The following is a 24002-nucleotide window of genomic DNA, read 5'->3' as shown; positions in this document are numbered from 1 at the left end:
GGAGTAAAGTATGATCATGGTTATTAGCCAAGTATCCATTTTTGTAAAGTGTAATTTATTAATTCTTCAGATGAAAGCTAAAATCCGGTCATCATTAGGCTATCTTTACTTAAAATGTTAATACCCAACTTTTTGTTAGATTTCAAATCTAGCTAGTTAAATAAAACTTTACAATTCTCTTTAAAAACTGTAAGTCTTTTTTTCTTCCTTATAGATATTAACTTTGACATCTTTGGCATTGTTTTTGTCCTCTTTTATTCCTTTTTTTCCCTAACATAATATTGTAAAAAATTATGATGTTTCTATTCGATAGGAAATGGAGTGGAACAAAAGTACCCATTTAGGAAAAATATTCTTATTGCTAGTTTTAGATGAAAAGAATGCGTAGTCCCCATCAGTGAGTTGCCGACTTTAATCTTCTGTGGGCCGTTTCTAAATAACTGGCAAATTGTGTACAAGGTAATGACCCTCTCAAACTTTGCAGGCCAAGGGTGCAATTTTCAAGTAATTCTGATATGTAATTCTGAATGCATTTAATTTTTCTATTTCAGTCAGAGGGAGTGTTCACATAGAAAGTTACTCATATACATTAGGGTTTACCAGATTGTGTTAAGATCTTTGCTCCAGTTTGTGGGCACTGCTTGAAAAAATTTAGACCTATCTGTTTGCTGATATATCTTTAATATTTGCGTTCTGTCACATATATGAGAAAAAATCTAGAAGGGTATGTAGAATATCAGAAAGTATAGCTCTTTATGTTCTGGTACTGGCAATCATTCAGCTATAGAGAAAGAGCAGATGATTGAATCGTGATGACTTGATCGCTCCAGTTTGATACACAAGGATAACTGGCGGTGGGGTTTGATTAACAGGAAGCAGTCCTGGAGCCAACATCCTCATTTTCACATTTTACTTTCGCTCTCTCTTTTTTTTCCCCAATCTCTCTTCTCTTTGCTCACTTAAACTTTCTTCTTTTAGAGGTTATCAGGTGTAAAAAAAACCTTTTTACCTACAATCATTTATATAAGGTATTTCTTTATGATTATACATTATCAATAATGTATTTTTTTGCTGTTTTACCTAGATGACAGTGCCTCTGCTGCAAGCAGTATGGAGGTAACAGATCGCATTGCTTCTCTGGAGCAGCGTGTCCAGATGCAGGAAGATGACATCCAGCTGCTTAAATCTGCCCTTGCTGATGTGGTTCGACGCTTGAATATTACAGAGGAACAACAGGCCATGCAAAACAAGAAAGGACCTACCAAAGGTTTGCATTTCAGATATATGTAAAATTAGCTATTGCATTTCAATGACCATTTTATATATCAAAGTAGGTCATTGTTTATAGCTTTGAAATGCTCAGAATCATCAAATAATACTCAAAAATAAAATTTTAAATTTAACCTGTTAAAGAAAACGTATAAAAATCCAATTAATTTAACCTGTGAACCCTCCAAAGTTCCAATGACCCAGTGAAGCATTTACATATTCTAGTGCTTAAGCCCCTTTCTGCATTTAACCATGACTACCATTTCCCGACTTTGGATCAAAATCAGTGTATAAATGCTTTGAGGAACCTATCATTTTCTGTGGGTGAAAACTCTAAGAGCTTTTGGATTGAAAACATTAATTAAAGTTTAAATTTAGGCAAAATTTAAGTTTAATTTAAGTAAAAATGGCTTAAGTGTCTTTGGGTATGCCTGCGCTGTCTGAAGAGAGAGCTCTGAGCCAGCTCAAGAGGATGTGTCCCAAGAGATGATGCAACACCAGCCACTCAGATACTCAAGAAGGGTGCAGCCCTGGTTGTGTGCCTGGCTTAGCTATACCACAGCAGATCGCAGAGCCAGCTAGGTGGCAGATGTGACAGATGTTGCCACTCTACAACAGGTGTTGTTGTATACACATGCTGCGGAGTGCAATCTCGGTTCCTGTTCCACAGGAATGTGTTTATTTGTATGCAGATCAGAAAAGTTTGAGTTGGATATCAAGCACTTCACAGTAGCAAAGGTTTATTGAAATCCAGCTGATGTGATTTCATGTAGTACGTGGTGCTGTAAAAGCATGGTAAACTATCTATTTGCACCTTAGCAGAAAGGCATGAATTATTTTGGGGGAGTCTCAGAAGTAGAAGTTATGGCAAGCTAGATGTGGAAGGAAAGTATGGTTGAGTTTATAGGCTCTTTAATGTCTAAATTATGGAATGTGTTTCTTTTGGAGACCTGATAGATATTAATTAAGATTAAATTTTTAATTTATTTTGGAAAGATTATATGTAATTATGGATTCATAATTTTCTCAAAGCTGGAAATTAGGACTTCTTTTCAGGTGGGTTATATGTTTGTGACTTTGTGCCACATTTATTTTTAGGCATTGATTTAATAGATTAGGTAAGCAACTACTTAATTAATTTGCTGAATTGTTACTCTGTTTGTTTTAATATTTTGCTTCTGGAAATGGGGAGAGGAGAAACAGAAGGACAGATTTATCCAGTCAGATTGGTTGATTTTATATCATGTTAGTTGTTGGATAGAAGATACAGTGAATGTCTGTGGTCTTGTTTTCCCACGCTCTCCCCTTGTTATATTCTCATCTTGTCCTTGCCTGTTTGATTGCAAAAGATATTTAAAATATCAGATAAGTTAAATGTTACTGAAGATAGGCTTCACTGTGATAAAATGTTCCACCAAATGTGAATGTACACATTGTACACAAGAGATTAAGAGGCCTTATGTTGCCTGTAAAATAAATATTATCTGATGCATGGAGGAAATAAAGTCTAATAATTATTATGCAATTGTAACCAAATTGTTGTTCTTGTCTGCCAGCTTTACTTAGCCAAATACAGAGTCAAATTTTCATGGACTCTGTGAAGAGTTGGATCCTAACTCGGGAGATGCTTTCTTCATTGTGATGGATCTTTAAGGCTGTGGTTCAATGTACTTTAAAAAAAAAAAATGTTATAAGCCTGTGCTTCTGCCTTCTTCTAAAGGGGGAGGGCATGGGTGTGTGTTTTTTTGTGTGTGTGTGTGTGGTGTAGATACCCCTTATTGTGTGTGTGAAATTACAGTGTAAGAAATATTACTGTGATAATGCAAATGGAAGACAGCAAATAATGTCCATTGCTCATCCACTGCAAACTGCTGGAATGAGTCCTGATCAATGCTAACTAAATACAATGCATTTATGGGAATAGCTGCTACTCTAAATATTTATGTAATAACTTAAATTCATTATTTCACTTGTATCATTAGTGTTGGGTCACCCTTGTTCACTTTATTAAACATGTTCTATGACATGTGAAATGGAATTTGAAGTATCCAGGTCATTTGTTTCTTTAGGCAAATTTTGTCAAAGATGGTACATTTCAGATGATAGCCTATTTTTCTTATTGTGGGCACAACTACTTTCAAGCCAGCTGCCTGCTAGTTCTTAGCTAGCCCGTAGGACTAAGCTCCGTTTCAGTGCTGCCCTTGGCGTAGCGCCGCGATGGCTCCTGGCGGTGCCCGCCGGGAGAGGGGCTCGCTTGGACGCCGGCAGAACCGGCACGGGGGCTTCCAGCGTCCTCGCTTGGGCTGAGCAGCGCTCGAGCAGTTTCCTATCCCTTGGTTGTTTCATGGGCAGTTCCATGTTAATCGTCTTAAAAAGTGGAATGGGGTCTCCCAGAGCGTCACAAAAACCTGGCCCATGCAAAATTGTCTTCGAAGCGTGTTGTATGTTGTTTCTTTTGGGGTTAAAAGTGTGTGCGCGTGCAGGGGGTCCTGCCTTTGAAAAAACAGGATCCTAGCTGTGCTGTTTAATGTCTGGAACAAGAAACTTAATGGGACAAAAGACTCCATTTTCTGAGTACTAAGTATTTAAAACTAGTCAAGTTTAAGGTTCACAAACATCTACTGGAGCTAGGCCTGAGCTTGTTTTCAGACTTGTGGGGTCCTGTTCTAGAGCTCAGCTGGGCGGCTTCAGAGCAGCACAGCTCGTGGAAACTGCTGCTTTTCTCGTCTCCTTCGCTAGGGGTGCTTTTTATATTTAATTCAGCTACTTTGTGGAGTTCAGTATGGCTTCCTGCCTTTGTTTTACTCTTGTTTGTTCTTCTTTCCTGTTGCAATTATTGGTTGGTTTGTAAACTTAACAGCCCTATTAATTCATAGATCAGAGTATGATTAAAAAAGCTGCTGCTGAGACTGATAAACATGTCAGTACTGCTACCACAGGTAAGACCTTGAAGCAAAAAAAACCCTTGCAAAATAAACGTTACTGACAAAGCAATAATCTGAATGCGTTTGAGTTACTGACATCCACTGCTTCTAACAGTAACGACATGTTGGGAGTTGTCTGACTTTAATTGAATAACTTACAGTTTTTCCGTGTACCGTGGAATGGTTTCGTGTTGTTGCTTTCTGCACCATCGGATTGTGGGGTTGGATCTTAAAATTTTCAGCTCCAAAAGCAGGGCTCTTGCACCGGCATTGGGTTCGAAGCGACCCTCTGCTGACTGATAAAAGTTACAGGGTTGATTACTGGCTGTTGCTGCTTCTGCTTTGATAATGGTAGGAGAGTAAACAAGCTCTAACTGGTTTCCTCCAGCTGCAGTTTAGTACTGATTTATTTTTTATCTAATTATAGAGATCAAAAAATATTTTAATCACTTATTAACTTTATTTTATTATTGTTGTTGTTGTTATTACCTTTAATTATTATTTTATTTCATGATGTCAGAGCCTCATGAAAGTTTTGTGAGATACAGAAATCACATCAGGGAGCAAGTCTACCAACTGCTCAGCTGTAGCTGTCTGTAATAGACAACAGTATTGGCGTTCATACATACAGCTTAATCATGGCACTGCAGCAATTAGGGCATTCAGCGTGAAACTGCAGAAAGAATTTAACTTGGAAGAATGAATACTTTAGGAGCAAATATAGTCATGGTATCTGAATCGCTTAAAAAAGGCATGAGAAGTACGATAAGTTTTAGGTGTTTTGGCTTCATGCATAAGCTCTAAAGACAGTGTTAGTCTGCTAAAACAGATCATGGAAACCAGGGCTAGAAGGCACTTCAAGAGTTCATTGAAGTCTTGTTTAGCCTTTTCTTAAAGCTTCCAGGAAGTTCCAGGGAGCTTCTTAAAGCTTCTTAAAGTTCTCCCAGGGAGAACTCCTACTCTTTCTATCATTGGTAAGAGCGTTATAGTCTAAGCCTTTCTGCAGCCACAGGCTCTGCAGTCCTCAGGGGACATGGAGCAGATTTTATTCTTTTTTTCTTTGCTGACTTGCTGTCATGTCATCTTTCAGTCTTTTAAACCAAATAAGCCTTATTCCTTCAATATATCCTTATGGGTTGTTTTCTAGTTTTCTGTCCTCTGAACAAATACATAATCAATACATAACAGGCAAGTGTATAGCTTAACAAAATTAACTGCTTTGATACACGTGTCAAGAGGTTTTGTCCTGAAACTTGCAGTCTGTGCCACGGTGAGAAGTTATCGTAATATAATCTAGGACCATATACAGTTGTTAGCTTTTTGGTTTAGCTTGTTAAAATTTTTTATCCTCATCAGTCTTTTTTCAAAGTGTGTTTCATAGGTATTATTTCTGACATCCTCCTGAATTTCAGTGAAATTTTAACTCGCTTGCCTTCAATAACTTATGGCTTCTGCCTTCTCTTGGGCGTTGTTTCTCTGAACCCAGAGACTTTGGGCATCTTTACCAAAAACGCCAGTAATACCAGGTTCTGTCCAATTTCAAGTGATACAGAAAGCTTTGATTTCCATCCCTGCTATAGAGAGAGCAGTAGCCACGTTCATAGCTATGCTTTCATGGTATGTTTCACTACTGTTTTCATGTTTGTAGCCACTGCTTGCTGTTTTAACCACTGTTTGTTTTTTGGCAACTAATTTCTAATGTTCCTTATGTGTATGATATGTATATAGGCTTTTGACCCAATATTTGATGAGGAGAACATAGGCAGATAACGTCAGCTGATCGTCCCCCCACTGTTTTGTTGGTTTCAATGGCTTTTTCTGAATAAACGATAAAATTCCTATTTGCCCAGCATAAGCCCATGTTCATCCTTCAGAGAAGGGGATTTTTGGTGGAGGTGGGGAATAAGGATTTTTGAATAGATTATTTGCTTGTGTAAATGTGCCAGAGCATTGCGAGATAAGGAGTAGGAGTATCTCGGATGGCTGCCTGCCTTCATTTCTAGCTTTTTTCTGAACACTGTCCGGATGGGCAATACACAGATAGTCTTTTAGGGGAGCAGGATGTTTTTTGGTGACAGCAGCTGTCTTTGCTCTTACCTGTAAGCTCACTGAGCTAGAACAGAGCTTTACAGATCAGAACAAGTTATAGAAGTGGGTGCTTAAGCAATATGCAGATGACCTGATTGATATCATTATAGATAAAAATAATTTGCCAACACACCAAAGCCCTCATCTTTAGTGGAATTTGGCGCTAGTGAAACACAAGGGGCTTGCTGCACAGGTATTCTTAAATGTTGTAATGTAAAAAAAGGAAAAAAGAAACATGAAAACCGTAATTCCGTTGTCTGCTTCTTTTACAGCAAGACCACTGGTACAAACACTGCCTTTAAGGACTACTGTTAATAACGGAACTGTGTTACCAAAGAAACCAAGTGGCTCTTTACCTTCCCCATCAGGAACCAGGAAGGAAACTGTATCACCAGCAGCAAAAAGGTGCGCATATATTAGAAACATTATTGTTGTAAATTGAGAAAATGGTATATCTCTTTTATTAAACTTTTAGCTGTGCAGTTTTTCTCGCTTTCAAAGTAATGTTCTAAATATTTAGTTCAGAAAGAAAAGGAGAGGTGAAAGTTGTTCTAGGAGATTTTAGACTTCCTTGGTTTAATTAATCACAATTAAGTTTATTTCAGTAAATATTGAAAAAACACACAGTACTTGGTCTACTGGTTTCTGTATTACTTTCTTGTTAATACAGTCTAGCATATAGAGAATAAAGCATTTCTACTCTGTTGTTGCGCAAACTGTAAATGTAATGGGTTGGGTGGGGCGAGTTCAAGTTACATGTGACAGTTGTTGTGGTGCTAATCAGCTATACTATTTGCCTGTAAAAGATAATAAAATATTGTGTGTATTTTCTTTTACATTTCCTTTGTTGTGTGTCATCCTTAGCTTTTTGCAGTGATGATGCTGTCAGTGCTGAGGAAGGCAAGTTGTGGAGATGAGAGTATTAACCTCCTAAAGTCTAACACTTGTTTTGTAAACAGGATTTCTCCTTAAACAGGAGATGGTGGCTTAGGACTTGCCATAAGTTTTTACTGTTTTGAAGGGGACTGATTTTCTGGAAGACTCCAGTTTTTGTTACTGTAAAGAAGCTATACCATGCAGGATTAAAACTGGAAAACACTCTAGTTGTTTCAACCTCCCACAAATTGTACTGGGCTCCTATGAGCTGGGGCTCGCTGCAGCTGCAGGTTTGGCAGGCTTGGCTGAATCAGCCCTTAAGATAAGAGAAGGAAGGTAAATACCATATAAATGGTTATAATGTTATCAGAATTCTCAAGGTGGCTGAGAAAACCTGCCATTTAAAAAGAAAATTATTAGTGTTTAGAAGGGGGAACTATTTTGTATATGCTAAATTTTTATGGAAATTTATTCTTTACAAATTATTTTTTATACCACTAAAAAACAGTGAGTTTCACACAGTAGTTACAAAATAAAAGAGAAAGCACAAGTGTTGGCACCCTTCACCTGTATACAAAGGGCACAGTTCTGTTAACTCTCTCCCTGAGGTTCAGCACAGGACTTTCCACCCCAGAGTAGGGTGGATCACATCCAGGTTAAGATCACAGTTGTGGTTTCTCCATTCTGAGAGTGCTTGACATAATTCAGGTGCCCATCAGATGTTTCCTGCAGCGTATAGGCATTATCATAGCTCAGGATCCCTGAAGAAAAGTGACCAGCTGCCTCCCTTCCACCTCAGCCACCTCCTTTCTGGATACCCTCAGCCCTTATGGGAAAGCCCTTAGGGAGCATTTTGTGACTGTCTTGGTTCCTGTACAAGACAAGTCTTCCACCACATATGGATTTTAAAGTCCTTTTATCATGCTCCATCCCTTCTCTTTGATGTAAAGGGGCTAGACTGAAGGTGCTTTAAATATGTAATATAAAAATGTATATTCAGTGTTGGAAAATAAATAGTAAGCATGGGCAATTTTGCTGTTATAGATGGACACATGCTAAGAGTGGCTTCCTTAAAGTTAGGAAGAGCAGGATTATCTCATGTCCCGAAAAAAGTAGTTATAAATCTAGGTGCTGTGGAGTCCTGGCAAACCTTTTCTTAAGGCATTCTTTAAATGAGCAGTGAAAATACAAGCAAATAGTATTCCCTTCAAAGACTCTAAAATACTGTGTGTGTTGGATTTGATGTACAATTTTCATTTTTTAAAATTTCTTTATTAAATTATATTAAAGTATTTTTCTCTGGCTTCCATATATATATACTTTGAGAGGAATAAAGTGGGTTATTAATGACTTCATCAATGAGTTACTGTGAGAATCTATTTTTCTATTGTAAGTTATTCTCCGCTTTTAGTAGCTTTTGCTAATGAATCTTAAAATAACTGATCGGGTTTCTTGTATTTATCATAAATCATATTCCAAATGAACAGTATTCAAACAGTTCAGTATTCAGAGATCATTCATTAAGTGTTCCAAATAGCTTACTTGCAAATAGTCAAGTATATGAAATCATTATGATGAATAGTCGTTAATATGAATTCATTATATTCATTCATACTTCGTATTTGTATTGGATCTTTTTACATTCAAGAACTGTAGGTATGTATGCATATAACAGTAATGGAAACACATCAGCAAGATAAAATAGTTTCATTTAAGTGGTAGAGCTTGTCTATTTGTGCTGAGAAGCTTCACTTAGTGTTGACCTGTTTATAGGAGGTGTGCAGTTTTAAATAACTGTTCTTTAGTTCTGTTTTTTTAGTTCTGATTTCTGCTAAAACAGTTGTCTTTATAGTGCTTTTCCTATAGACTGAAATCAAAATATTTGCTACTTTGTAATGCAGGTATTCTAGTAGTCCAAAATATTTTAATGTGGCATAACAGCTCTAAATGGTATTAAATGTTCATAGATGTTTTAAAACTTAATGGCAGCTTAGATATTTACAAACTCTTAACAATTTTCCTATGCCATAGAGGTGCCAAATTGAAGTAAAAATTTTTTTAATGCATTTTTTTCCCCTGACTCTTCTTTTAAATCGTTGTCCTGCTATTGATAATTACAAGTATCTGTTAGGATTACTGTAGTAGAAAATATCATCTTCAGGTTTTTGTTCTTCTGACCTATGACCTTATTTGCAAAAAAACACAAAGATTAAAGTCAATGGAATCCCTCCCAACTGTTTTAGTCAATGTGATGATAAAAAAAGCAAGATTACAAACAAATAACTTCTAATTTCTTTGTTCTCTGACACTTTCACAATTTTGGTTAGGAAGTGGTATGACAGTCAATTGAAATGGCATTGGTCTGTCCATTCAAACTGTTTGCAACACATTTATATAAATATATGCAAATAATCTCCACAGGAATCAAGTGTGCATCTATACATTCCACTGCTTAGAAATATATGTGCTTATTGATATGTCTACACACACAATCTCCTTTTACACCATAGCTGTATTTAAATGTGTTGGTTAACTCATTTGAACCTGCAGGTTGGTATACTGCTTGTCCCCTTTGCTGGATTACCAAGAAGATGTGGTTCAGAGTTCACTACATTTTCTGATTTCTGATTTACCATTTAATATTTGAAATGGAAATGACTTCTGGCAGGAATATAAAATTGGAGATAATAAAAAAGGCTTGAGGCTGAAATAGTGGAACTAGCAGGCTTTTATTCAAGTTCTACCACATACGCTCTCAATGACCTTATGCAAATCGCTTAACCTTCATGCATATTGGTTTTCCATCTGTAAAGTGTGCATCATGGGATAGCACTAGACTGTTAGAAGGGCTAATGTATTAATTAGGACCAGATCTTGCAAAGTGCTGAGTAACCTCAGCTGACTCTGACTTTAATTAGAATTGAGGGCACTAACTCCCATCAGTATTCAGACCTCGTATAGTCAATGCCCAGTTATCCAAGGTAAGGAAGGGACGAAGTAGCCTGAATAGAGCAAAAGTACAAATAAAAACCGTAGGTCGATTAGATTATAAATGTGTACGGTAATAATGCAATGCAAGATAGAAAGCCTGGCGATGCTGTTGATACTGGGATCAGAAATTCTGATCCAGCACCAACATGTGCTACTGTGTTCACATGATGCAGTGCCATGTGAACACAGCTATGCTGCTTCCAGATGCAAGCTGGCGAATGCAGAACCGATGTGGTTTAGTAATAGACTGAATAATCACCTGATGCTGATAATCAAGAATTGCCTGCATTTGTAAAGTGTTTTAAAGATTATTTGTTTGTCTGTTTTTTAAACAAAAAGCCTTTGCTCAGCATTTGATTTTGAATTTAATATATTTAGTACTTTTAGGCAGTAGAAGTCAGGAGTTAGACTGAGTATTTGGGTACCAGCTCTTTGAATACTGCCATATTATCATTCCAAGCTTTGTGCGTAGAATAATTATTTGAAATCCTCATTCAGAAAAGGATGAGCTTTGTGTATCATGAACAGAAGTTTCCCTTCCCTCTGCACTCTTCCTTTCAGATGTAATGTGGCTTGAAGTTCGCTGCTTAACATTAAGTTTGTGTTTGGAATTTGTCCAGCACACAGTAGTAATGTTTTGTGTTCCCAATTAAAATCTAGATTTATATGGCTGATTGAGGATAGCTTTGTTTCCAGCAGTTGAGAGAAAAAGGAAAAAATGTAAGGGAGGAGAAGGCAAACAGTACCTTTCCCAGTAGGGATGCTACTGCAGACTATAGGCTGGCCTATACTTTGTCTTTCAAAAGAAGACAATCCGTCATTCTTTCTTCTTGAGCAGATTGTAAAATATTACAATAGTGCAAAACTCAGAATGGAGATCAAAAGGAAGAAGCTGGAACAAAGAGAACATTATAGGAAGCTTTGTTTGTAGGGAGAATAAAATACTTTAGAAGGGCAGGAATTTATCATATTAAACTCTAGCTCTAAACACACGGCCCCTAGGAGATTGTTCAGTCTCCTGGAATTAATGTTCTGCATTCTGTTCTGGGGGCAACAATGATTTGTAACCGGCACACACACAAACTCGGCATCAAACCTTCAATTAAGCCTTCTATTTAACACTTGACTCGCAAGAATAATGTTTTAGAAGAAAAGGGATATAAATTAAAAACTCTCTCCATTGAACTCTGAGTGGCAAAACCATTATTCTACTTTACTATATCTCCAACAATTAAAGTTATTAGTGCACTTTGCTCAAAGGCATAATGAAATTAAAGTCATATAGTATTCTTGAATTTATTCTAATTGAATTAAATGAGAGTCAGAAAGAGTGCTAGGCAAGTTTCAAAATATTATTAATATCGTCAGTTACTGTCTAAGAGCATTGTGCACTATTTTTTAATTCATTTTATTAAGATGCTGTTGTTTTTCCCCAAAAAATTTTGGTAATTAAGTTTTTTTGTTTGTTTGTTTTTTAATTTTTGGCCAGATTTGCTCACCACAATTCAGTAATGCAACCATCTGAAACATTCATGCTATGCAGTGGTATATGTATGTATATATGAGGATTTCTTTTCTTGTGCTTACTGTTGCTTTGTTAATAGTCTTTTGTCTTCTAGCTGGATCATCTGTCTTGTTTCCTCAGATAGCCTCTTTGATTTTTTCTTTTCCAAGTAGCTTTAGAAATGGTCAGTGTATACAGAGCATTGCTAAGATTTTTGTCATTCAAAGATACATTGATGTTCTTAAATGTATGGTTTGAAATGATCAAACATCTGACTGAGTGTCAATGAACACTACGGTGTTTACTCTTGCACGTTACTTCATATCTTGAATGCATGCAATTATATGTCTTTTAATGTAAGTTTGTTTTTAATGTCTTGTTTCCACATTTTATTGTTGCATTCACTTTTTATTCTGCTTTGTTTACGCACCTCTCAATCTGGATAAGCAGGTCTGTGAATCTTCTCAATGCATGCAAACTGAAAAAGCCTGCTCTAAGGTGAGGGATCCTTAATAGCTTTGTAGTGTTGAAGCTCAGTTGTTTTTCCTTTCTGTTTTGGTTCAACACGTACCGAGCGACTGTTTAGTAGTAGCATTAACACTGTAGAACCTAACTGTGATAATTATTATGATCTTTAATATTTCCAGAAGTACATTTTTAAAACTCATCATCATTGATATACTTTAATGTCTTATGAAATTTAAATAATAATAATTCCAGTTATGGTATCACAATTTCCTCATGCTAACATCATTTTTATTATGGGGATAGTTCATTAGGCCACATTGCTTTCTTGAACAAGCTAAAAATAGCATTACCAAATGTTAGTCTTTTAAATAATTGAAAATGCCATCCTCTCATAAAGTTAATATGGAAACCAATTTCTGGAATCCAGTTTATACTCTTAGAACTCTGTAAATTAGGTGTATATTTTCTGTGCTCTACTCTCTCCTCACTTTAAATTCCTCTTCTACAGTGTATCTACTGTAGCCGCAAATACAAATAATAGTGTTTACTCCCCTGGACCTACCAAAAAGCGTACACGCCAAAATTGAGTTAATACACCTGTGTTGCTATAAACTTTTTTCTAGACTACCTGCTAATGCTGATCACTGCGTGTTTTGTGTTTTCTGTTGAACACTTAAAATAAAATTTTTCAGAAGGTGGCATTGCTAATTAGTTTAAGCATGAATGGACATGTGCCAAAAGAGTTTTAAAAAATTTTGGTCTTGTTCCATTGCAGTAAAAGTAGTTTTGACACTGTGAAATGGGACTTCATTTTTCAAAAAGAAGATAGTGTTACACTTTTAGGCTTCAGTCCCATTTGTTTTTGTCCATTAGTTTGTCTTTTGAATGTTGATAGCTATAAAAATAAAACCATAAGTAACATTAAATTGAAATCGCTTCTGTAACTTACAGTTTTTCCAACATTAGAAAGATTTGGTGATTTCCTTCATTAATTTTTGATGTGCGCTTTCCTGGTCAAGGAAAAGAAGTAAAATAACGATTAGACCCCACAAAATCATGCAGACGGTATGTTTATGCAGTGGTATGTATAATGTAGTGGAAGGACTCAGGCTAAAAAAGGTATTTTGTGTGGCATAAACATTTTCAGTATCGGAGCTTTATTCTTTAATTGGAGTAATATTAAATTGGATGATGTTATGAGAGGCAGGGAACATTTAAACATTAACAGTATGGTATTTAATTTATTGGAGAAGTTTTCTTAATGCGTTTGTTCTTTGGGATGACTTGGAGAATCTTAGGCCAGTTTAGGAAACGCTGATTTCTGAAGTGAAGACGGAATTAAATTCTTCTTGCTGCCACTTCCCTTCTCCCAGGAGCTTCTTTCTTTCTGTCCCGGTGTGTAACTTAGCATCCTGCTTGTGCTCTTACATCAGTCTCTCCACAAAAACAATATCCTCAATTTCAGCTTGATCATTTGCATTGAAGGCATTGATTGAAGAGTCAATGCCTGTCTCTTTTTTACACTACGCACAAAAATAGGACAAATTCTGAGGAGCTGGCTAAGGTAATGTGGCAGGGATAGTTTGTAGGGGGCAGGGGGTTGATAGGAGCATCCCAGAGCTCGGCGTAGCGCTCGCAGAGGCCTGGGGTGATGAGCCTGGGGATAACCGGGTCGTGCTGGGGGCGAACAGGGGGAGCTGGGTGGAGATGGCAATAGCAATGGCTGGGATGGGGCTGGGGCTTGAAGGAGCAGGTGTAGAAAGAACTGAAGTTTTGGGGTTGGAGGGGTCGCGTTTGGGATTTGGGGAGGGTTGCGTGGGTGTTGGTGTGACCTTCCAAGCGACCATCGGTGCTCGTGGGACCCGGGGTGAGGGAGCTGCCACGGGGAGCTGTGGGGAGGTTACCGGAAAAGCGGCCTTTTCCGCTCGGTTCTCGGGAAGGGGGAGAACAGCACGAGCCTGGCCTGGTGGGGAGGCTTCTCTACCCGCTCGGTAAAACTGCTTGGCTTTGGCTCGCCTTTTCCGATCAGAGGGAGCTGGATGGTTAAGGGGAGCCGTAAAGTCGCACATCATCTTCCTGATGGGTACCCTTGCAGGAGGGGGGTGAGGAGTGCGAGGGAAAGGGAAGGTTTAAGCCTTTGAGGAAAACCCCAATCAGGCAATGGGGGGAATCTAGTCCATTTGTACGTGTAAGTAGGAAACGTACATTTTTGACAAGCTGATGAAAAATTGCAGGCCAGCTCTCCATTAATTTCACTTGAGGGTGTGTTAAAACTAGCTTTGAAGCACAGCATAACTGATTTCAAATGAAGAGATAAGGTTAGCTTGCGAGTGCTCAAACTTTGACCTACTTTTGGCATTCTCCATAGTCTGGTTGGAAGTGGCAGGTAGCATGCTTTCGCTTCTTACTAAAAAAATGCAAAACTCCAGGAGTTTGGAGCAGTATTCCAAGATTTGAAACATGACCTTTGAATATTCTGCCTCAACAGTATGTCTTATTACCTGGAAAGTAGATTTTTCAGTCTATCTTATGATAGGTATAGATCATCTTCTGTTTTATGATGAAGAAAAAAGCAGTATATGAGTCTTTCTTGTACTAGACACCCAGCAAAACTCTTATGTAGGCTCTTCACCAGATCAAGCTGTGATTTAATAAAGAAAGAAACAAAGAACTGAACTTTTAAAAGATGTAGTTACTTTTAGAGTCAGTTTCACTTAATACATCTGTTAAAAATGTTTGTCATAAAAATATGTGCTTTTACAAGTACTGCTGTACAACTTGACCCCTTTTTTATTAGCACTGTTAAGAGAACCAGTTCAGCTGAGCGTGTGTCGCCGGGAGGTCGGCGGGAAAGCTATGGGGACTCCAAGGGGAGTCGCAACCGCACGGGCTCCACCAGCAGTTCCTCCAGTGGGAAAAAGAACAGTGAAAGGTAATGTTATTTAAAAATCTGCCTCCTTTCTACATCTACTGCCCCAACAATGAAGTTAGTCTCTGTAGTTCAGCAAATCCTGAAGGTGTTTTGTTTGGTTGTTTTTGGTTTTGTTGTTTCTGAGCTACACCAGTTGGACAAAAACGTATTTTAAAGCAGTTTAAATCAATTTCAATTTTAAATGAAATTTGTTTGCTTTATGTCATGAACAACATGAAAATCTTGAATTGCCCAGAAAAGTTTGTAATTCTTAAACGTGTTTTTTCCATTGTCTTTGGTGCTTTCCCTTAGTCTCCTGGCATATACTCTTGATAGGGCAGTTGCAGGGTTTACTCTGTTTTTTTTTTTTTTTTTTAACAAAGATGTGCCTACCTGATAGTTATATGTAGTTTGGGAATTTTTAAATATTTTTCTTGTTTCTTGGATTTTTCTCATGTTAGATTTTTGGAGTGCTGTGATTGGTTATATGTTCTGATACATCTCGAACATAGTTATTGGTTTAAGAAAAAAAATGTAGCTAAAGCTGTTCCCTGTTTTCAGTATTATTGTGTTCAAACTACGTGGTGATTACATGATTTTCAGAAGGATCTGAGCTGTTTTTCTCTTCACATTTTCTGTTATTACCTTGTCCCTTGTGATTTGGGTCAGGAGAGAAGTAAGTAATGAGGAAGGCAGGCAAACCGAAAGAGATTTTTCTGGGTGCAAAGGGCAGAGCGTAGCTTTGGACGTAGGTCTTGCAAATTCTAGAAAATCTTGTGGAGTCAATTTAAAAGGCTAGTGTCGCCACCTGGACTTTCCAGCAGAATTGGCAAAAGAAAAGATGTGCTTATGAGCCATTGCAGGTCACTGTCTGGTATTTAATATTCAAACTCAATTACTGTTCAAATGCTTTGAATACAGCAAAAAGATCAAAATTATGTTTAGACAATTAAAAAGTTACATCTATTATTTGACAATTTCTTTAATTATATATTTTGAGGCCCTAAATGTCTAACTCAACTATACATAATAAGAGTGTACTGAGGAAATACTGACTTCTAGCTGGATCATAGGTCTTGCTTTCTGTGAGAGCAGCTTGGATTTTCTTTTTTTCTCAGAATAGCTTTAGAGGCCAACAGTATATATACAGCACTGTGAAGACTTTTATCATTCAAATATACATAGGTGACCTGTAAAAGGTATGGTTTGAAATCACCATGCATCAAACCAAAATTATTTTCTGAAGATGATAGTGTGTGCAGCAGTGGCTGAGGTATAGGAATTTATGCCATTATCCCAACATTCTTATGGCAAATGACAGATAACAAAAAAAAGTGGGAATGTGGTAATATTTTCAAACCACTGCCATTGTTGGCTAAGTCAGATTAATGAGAAACGAAAGAAGAGGCTTAAATGCAAGTAGTATCCAGAGGACTGGAATGGAGAGATATGTATTTCTGCCTTAGCCCAAAGGTACTCTGTTTTTCTAGTACTGTTTGCCCTGTACTGCTGACAGTATAAAGAACAAAATGTCTTGTCCAGCAGTTTCAGGCTTAGGATGGTCTTGAACAGACAACTGATTCATTGACTGATTTTTGTGGCAAAGTCACTATATTGGGAGATGGTTCTCTTCCATATTTTCTAGGCAGCTTTTGCTCTTGGTCATTTCACTTGATCTCTGTCATATTCCAGTTTCCTATATATAAAGTGAAGGTGATGATACTGTTTCACTATCTTGCAGATGTTGTGACCGTAAGAAACAGAAGGATCTTATAACAACAAAATTCATCTGTTCTATCTGTATAGTATTGCCTGATCATTGAGTTGCTCATGAACCAATGCTATAGCACAAAAATCCTTCCTGTTTCCCTTTCTTGTTATCCATTTGGCGGCTTCCCTTGAGAGATGTGGGGAGTGAGTGAGGTTGTTGTGAACTGATGGACAGCCTAAGTATAGGTGATAAATTTTTGGTAGTTTGTTTCCTTGCTTAAGATTTCAGCTATGAAGCAAAACAGTAATTATGCAAAGTATGAAACTTTGTGAGAGCCTTAGCAGATTATAGGAATAATGGAAAAATTAAGAGTATAATCAGAAAAAAGATTATAAAAATTTTATCAAAGGAAGATATAATTAAAGATTTGCACAAACTAAAAATGTAGCTGAAAATCTTCTTGGTGTTGTACTTCTATGACTATGCATGAGCTTTTATAGAGTAGCAGAATTCTGCAACACTAGGCGTTCTGGCACTTCTGAAAATTTTACTTTGTCTCAGTATATGATTTTTTAAATTAAATTTTTGTACAATAATTTTAAACAGCAGATAACTTTTGTCTTTTGGAAACAATATGTTTTGAACAGAGATGAAAATGCTGCAATGGTAATGAATAGATGCAGTTTTGTTTTTTCCTTGCAAGTTTTTAGAACTAAACTTTAAATTTCCTCCAAGACTGAAATATAATTGCAAAAAACTTTTTACCATATCAATTAACTCTTAAGTAATAGCTAAATAAATGTTATTTTTGAAAGGAAACACAATCTCTTATTGGATTACTTAGGACTCTTACATCTCTTACTGCATGTGTAAATTCAGACAAAACTATTTTATTAAACGTTTCAGATTTTTATAGCATGGAGAATGTGTGTCTTAATACACCTGAGAGAATACTGTTGAAAGGAAAAAAACAAATATCATCATTCATAGGAATGAAGTAAAAGGCAAAATTAAGCAAGAAAACTGACCAGTGAGGGGAATGGTGAGAAGGTAAAAGCTTGCTGTTAGTTTAAGCTGCAAATTCTATGGAGCGTTGCCCTGGTGCATAACTTCATGCAGTTGGATTGTCTCACTGAATTCATTAATAAGGAGCTATTGTTTCCTGTATTGATCTCTTGAAGCTGTTGAATTTAGCTAAGACTGAATTTTTACTTCTGTGCATGTATATTTAACTTCCTATTCTAGTGTACATATCAAATTGTAGCAACAAGGTCTTACACTGTGACCTCATTCATTCAAAAAAAAGCTTATATAAACAGAACACATTTTTCATTTCATTAAGGGAAACTTTCTATTAAAAATTATAGATTTTTATAACTAGATGGGTAGGCTTTTGTTTATGGAACAGGAGCAGGAAGTACACCTACCACTGGTGAAATTTCATTACTTCATTTCCAATTTACTGTAGTTTCTAAATAAATACTTAGCAAACATACGATGATCCTGCAGTGTCCTTTTTCTATGTATTTTATCTTATACAAAAAATTTACTAACAGCAAGTCCCCAAAAGATGAATTCTGCTTATGTTGTTCAATGGAAATTATATCTATCAAAAACTAAGTACTGTGCAAAATCTGTTTTTTTCAAGATATCCCTGAGTTTCTGCTACGTGCATAAGATAATTTTATGAAATTAATTTTATATTTATGTAACAAAGCTACTAAAGGAATAAGGTGAGCATATTAGTGTAGTTCATTTAAATTAAGAAAAGATGCAACTTTAAGCAGCTATATAGAGATTACGTACACTTGAAAAGATGGTTTCCAAACTAACTGAGAAATAAAAACTTTATGAGCTAACTGATGATCATCTGCAAATTTGCTTTGTTTTCAGTCTAAAATTAATCACAGTAGTAAAAGTACATTTTAAATGTTTTCATATTTTTCTAATAGAAGTGTAATGATAATGTGATTTTGCAGCTGCGAGGCCACAAAGGATTGGGCTACACCATTGATCAGAAATCACGTAATTTGTACTCAAGGAGGACGTCCGAAGCACAAGTGATGCAATGCTTAAGTACTATGCCATTATCCCGAGGAACTAATTGAGAGCATGTGTTAGATTGCCTTAGCTGGAGCTAGTGATGTTGGTCCTGCTATTGGTACAATAGTTGTATGGTTAGAGAATTTTCCCAGGAATTAGAGGACCTGATTTATATCACCCACGGCCTGAGGGCATTCAAAACCACAGCTCTCACCTCCTTGAAGAGTGCCTCCGTCCTATGGAGTAGGCTGGGAAAGGACATGCTTCGCACTTCCTGTTGAAGCTGTGCCACTGTGCAGATTGCTTTTAAAAAGTGTCATGGGATCAGAAGAAAAATGAGCATGATTCTGTATGCTAGGGGCTAAGGCTGTTCCCCTAAAAGTAATTGTATGCGTGGAAGAGTAAGGAGGAAGGTGTTACTTAACCAACTACCTACAGCGCTATCATTTTTTGCATCGTCTGGTCTCTAGATGAAGCTTATAGCAGAATGCCTGTCAGGAATCTAAAAAGCAATTATGAAATTGTTTTTGAAGTATGTAGAGTGGTATTACTAACTTCAGTTGGTAGGCTGGTGTGCAAAAACGTAATGCTACAGAAAGGTATTTTAAGAAGCTTTAAGAAGAAGGGGTGAGGAGGTGACCATAATCTCCCATACTACTTTGGGGTGTCCCAGGTCCCCATCACTGTAAGAAAGAGTAAGCCTTAAGGGGTAGAGAGGCAGAAAGTGATTCAGATTTGTGGGGCTCCGAGCTGTGTATGTGGTTAGGCTTTGCGTAATTAGAAAGTACACGTGATGTGCTTTATTACTGTCATGAACCAGCCTTTCACATTAGCTTCATTAGCTTGAATAAGTCATCATGGACTGTTCAGAGCTAGGCGGTTTTTTTGTCTCTATTAGTGAAGCATTTTTGACTACTGCTCCATCCCATGAAATTTTGGTTTTCTATAACTCTTCATTCATTTAAAAAAAAGTTAATCCTGGTGTTAGCAATGGCAACACATCACGCTATTTATATAGATGAGACTGCCTATGTAGGCCAGCTTGAGATATGAGTTTTGATACTTGGCTATCTCATAACTGGTGTTATGAAAGGATGCTGTATGGGTGAGCAGGATCAGTAGAATTCAGTTAATTATTAAGTAAATCTATCGTTAAGTAAACTTATTATTCTTGATATGACAGTGTCAAATTACGGGAAGAGGGAAAATAGTTTAAAATTATTTACATCAACCTCTTTGTGGAGAGAGATTCTTTTATGCTGAGAAATACTGCACACAAAAGGACAGCCGTTTCGTTCCATTTTTTTGTCTTCTCCTCATCTGCCCACTGCTGTTTAGGAAGGGACACTATTTATCCCCTTTGACTGATGTGGAGATGGGATGAAAGCTCTGTGCATGATTTATCCTTCAGCATTCCTCCATTAAAATGATATGGTTTTCATCCCTTCTGGGATCACACTAAGAAACACAGAACAATAATCTTCTATTTTAAAAATTTTAGTGAATACAGGTAAAATGGAACTGAAAGAAAAATAACTGCTTAATATAAATAACTTCATGCCCCCTCTAAGTTTCACCAGAAACAACATCCTCAAACTTAATTATAAAGGCGCAAAGGATAAAGCAAATGAATGACTCATGTTTCTTGAAAAAGATTGCTTTTTTCTGACTGTTGTAGTACTATCTCGGTTGCTACTCATCTTTTCTGTCTCTTCCTTCTCTGCACACAGTGTATTTTCCCCTCAAGTTTTCCTGAATGGTTTTCCTAAGACAAAAAGACAAAGCAACTTTAGTTTCAGTGTTCCAGGCAGTAGTCCATTGAGAAAGAAGGGACATTTTAATAATGGATATGTGCTTTTCAGAGGCTTTCTGGGCACCAAGAACCAATCAGGCAGTTCCATATTTTATGTAAACTCTTAGGAAAAGCACCAAACTTTTTTTTTTCCACTCCTTAAAGCCAGAGAGAACAAAGCCATGAAGCAAGCAAACACCCGCATGTGCACTGGTGTAGTAGCTTACACACGTGTACAGAGATTTTACGGTTAAGGATGCATTCCTACCTTTTTTATTATAGTTATAGACCTCCTAAAAGTAACAAATATTATTGCCTGGAGACCAAAACATGCGGCTACTCATGACCAATTTCCGTATTCTCCTATAACTGAGCTAACTCTGGAGGAGGAGAAGATCTGGCAGTTAGTGGAGGACAATCTGTAGTCACAAGATGTAAAAGGAATTGAATGTAAAAAAGGTTTTAGCATTTGTCATCAAGGAGTCACAATGTATGCTCCTTTTATTGTGTCTGCATGAGGATCTACCTTGTAAATAAATGAATTGTAAAATTACGTAAACCATTTTTACCTTTCACATGTACGGTATGCACATAAAACTTTTTTAAATTGATTTTTTTTTCGTTATTTTCACAGCAAACCCAAGGAACCAATGTTCAGTGCAGGTAGGAACTTTAAAAATTTTTAAAGAGATAACTGTGATAGCATAATAGAATTTATCTGTGGATGTCCAAGAACTGGTATTGGGACTTTAAGCATGAAACCTACAGGCAACTGGTGGCATATTTTTTTTAAAAGTTGGTCAGTTTGCTCTAGTTTTTATGGGGCCAATGGGTTTATTTTGCAGTGAGGATTCTTTGAAAGAAGACAAAGAAGAAAAGGCTGTGTTTTCCCACCCCAAATATATCTTCCTTTTCACAGCAGTATTAATGTTTTTGTTTATTAAAACATATGAGAAGTTCCAGCTGTGATATTATCATGTTAAATTAGTCATAAAAGGGAGCAAGATAATACTATTAAAGAATTCTACATTTGTCCCAATGATCAAATTTGTAAAATTACAAATAAAAAAGAGATGTTTTGTAACTATGGTTTTGGGACACTATTTTGAATTTGAAAGTTATTGCATTTTTCCTGCTTGTGTCACTGTAACAAGAGTTAAAAAGCTGAATTGCACATTAAGTGAAAGTAGAATTTGGCCTTGTCACTGGAGCTATATAAACTTTTAAACAATCTCAATGAAGATATGAAGCTGAATAGTATACATAACAGCTTATGTTCTGCAAAACCAAAAATAACTAAAATAAAAGCTTTCCAATTACAGAATAAGGAACTGAGTATATATGGAGGGTAAAAAAACCGTGTTGATTCATCAGATTTATCAGTCTTTTTGTGTATGGTTCTGTAACAGTAATGATACATTAAACTGAAAAGATAGAAGACCTCTGTTTCTTGGGTCAGCATCTATTTGTTGAGTCAGCATCCAACAAAGCTCCTAAACCGTACTTAGAAAAAGGAAAACTGCTTCACACAGCATATACTTTTGTTGCGCAGCATTTCTTCTTCCCTTGCACCTTGTAAGCAAAGGTATTTGGAGTAATTATTCTTCTGGCATTTTCCAGTAGAAGATGATCAGTAGTTAAACATGTATGACACTACTTTTACCCTTCTCATCCAGACAAAGTTCTCACTGAAATTAATGATTATTTCTAAGAAAGGTATACTTAATATTCTTAATACTTATTTTTAGCATATAGATGCATAATAAAGTCTAAATTAATATTTTAACAATAAAAGAACTCAGCATTTAGAGCCACTGGCTGGAGGAATAGAGTTTTGACTGTAATGACCCAACCTACTGAATGGAGTATGGCTCAGTGTTTTGTCAAGTAACAGGTTAGCCTCCAGCAGAATACGATGGGACCGCCCGTAGAGCAGGTATTTAGTGAGCCTGTTGTACTCAAACACATCTTTATCTAGCCCTTCTGTCTCTGTCTCTGTAATCACAAGGGAAGCGCCGTGTGACGCACTGCAAAGGTAGGCTTCACTTCCAAAACCTCATAGCTCTCGAAGCAAAACTAGTGCTAGTATGATAAAAGCTGTATGCATAAACAGCTATTTTATAACTTCTACATGCATTTTACAACATCAAACCTTTTCTATTTCTTTTGAATAAAGCAAAAAGTATTGCACCATCTATTGTACCATTTACTGAATTATAACCCTCAGCTGCATTTTAATAATGGGTTATAATTTAGATGCGTGTGGACTTTCTCAGAGGAGTTTGAATTAGAAAAAAATATGTTGAGAGAGCTATATGGCAACACCTGGATGTTCACTGTGCTTGAAATGGTGTTCTGCACTTCTGCTGAAATTCATATAGAATCTGCCCCTTTGCTGGCTGTTTTGCTGTTAGCTTAACATTTATAGGCGCCTTGATTTTTTTTTCCTCTCTTGCTTTTTCATACTGAGTAGACTGTAGAGTTTTCTGAATGTTGAGTAAGCAGACATAGGCATAAAACTAATTTCTCCGTGCTTTTTGCTCAGTGTTATAATACAGAGTTACACTTGGTAAAACATATCATACTGGTTTCTAAAGCTGTAGCTAAGTTGTAGTGTAAATATGCACATTTTTGTTGCATGTTTATATCTGTGATATAATCACAGATTTGTCTTGCTTTTTAGAGATAGCTTATTCCTCACAGTTTTTCCACTAATCAGCATCTTTCAGCTTTGCAACAAATCTTAAGATTTCACAAAGAAAAGATGTTTGTCTTGAAGACAGTGTTTGAAAGAATCTCTGCCTCTGTGTATTTGATTTTATGCCTGCAATCGGTAGCGGTCTCCTTTGCAGATCCTACTAGCGTTCATGCATCTTCTTATTTCAATTCAGTAACTATATGTTTTTACTGATATTTTCAACAGCAATTTCAGTTTTACAAAATTGCAGGTGTAAAAGATACATTCGTTTAAAAATTTCACCATCGGTCTTTCTTTCTAGTTTCTGCTGACTGTCTGTCTTTATATCTATGTATCTTCACATAGAGAACTTTGCTGTCTTAAAGTATTGGTTATGGAAAACAAATGAAAAGGGATGTGGATTGGTTATGCAGTTAACATGCTGTATTACTAGCATCAGTCATTATAGATGAAATTAATATTACCAAAACTTAGACATACACACTTAGACATTTCTGTTCCTGGCCTAGTCATCCTAAGTTCCTCTTTATAGTTAGCAGAGAGGTACAGTCATTTTGAAGACTCAATTCATATACTTTGTTTTTGAACATCTAAACAACATGTAATGAATCCCTCCAAAAGTGTCTGTTACTCTCTAGTGGCTCTAAAAAGGAGCTTTGAGTGACTCGGTCAAATGTGGATACTTCCATTGTAGGTGTCTAAATTCAAGTTTTGAGTCCCATGATAC

At 36.7% G+C, this 24002-nt stretch overlaps 1 protein-coding gene across 8 annotated transcripts in view; it reads left to right on the top strand.

Moving 5' to 3' along the window:
• EML1 (EMAP like 1) overlaps positions 1 to 24002 on the top strand; it is an 82849-nt gene that overhangs the window by 25879 nt on the left and 32968 nt on the right. For 2 of the 8 annotated variants that reach the window (XM_064512082.1, XM_064512087.1), the window contains exons 2-8: positions 1085 to 1267; positions 4146 to 4208; positions 6554 to 6686; positions 12103 to 12150; positions 14918 to 15052; positions 21212 to 21240; positions 22586 to 22612. In XM_064512082.1, coding sequence (XP_064368152.1) covers positions 1085 to 1267; positions 4146 to 4208; positions 6554 to 6686; positions 12103 to 12150; positions 14918 to 15052; positions 21212 to 21240; positions 22586 to 22612 — 618 coding nt within the window. The remainder of the gene's footprint in view (positions 1 to 1084; positions 1268 to 4145; positions 4209 to 6553; positions 6687 to 12102; positions 12151 to 14917; positions 15053 to 21211; positions 21241 to 22585; positions 22613 to 24002) is intronic. The other 6 variants (XM_064512085.1, XM_064512084.1, XM_064512083.1 and 3 more) reach the window with 6 other exon arrangements.

Source organism: Dromaius novaehollandiae, chromosome 5, assembly GCF_036370855.1.
Source record: "Dromaius novaehollandiae isolate bDroNov1 chromosome 5, bDroNov1.hap1, whole genome shotgun sequence".
Classification (NCBI taxonomy): Eukaryota; Metazoa; Chordata; class Aves; order Casuariiformes; family Dromaiidae; genus Dromaius; species Dromaius novaehollandiae.
Note: the sequence above shows the minus strand (reverse complement) of the source record. Positions and strands in the feature narration are given on the sequence as shown.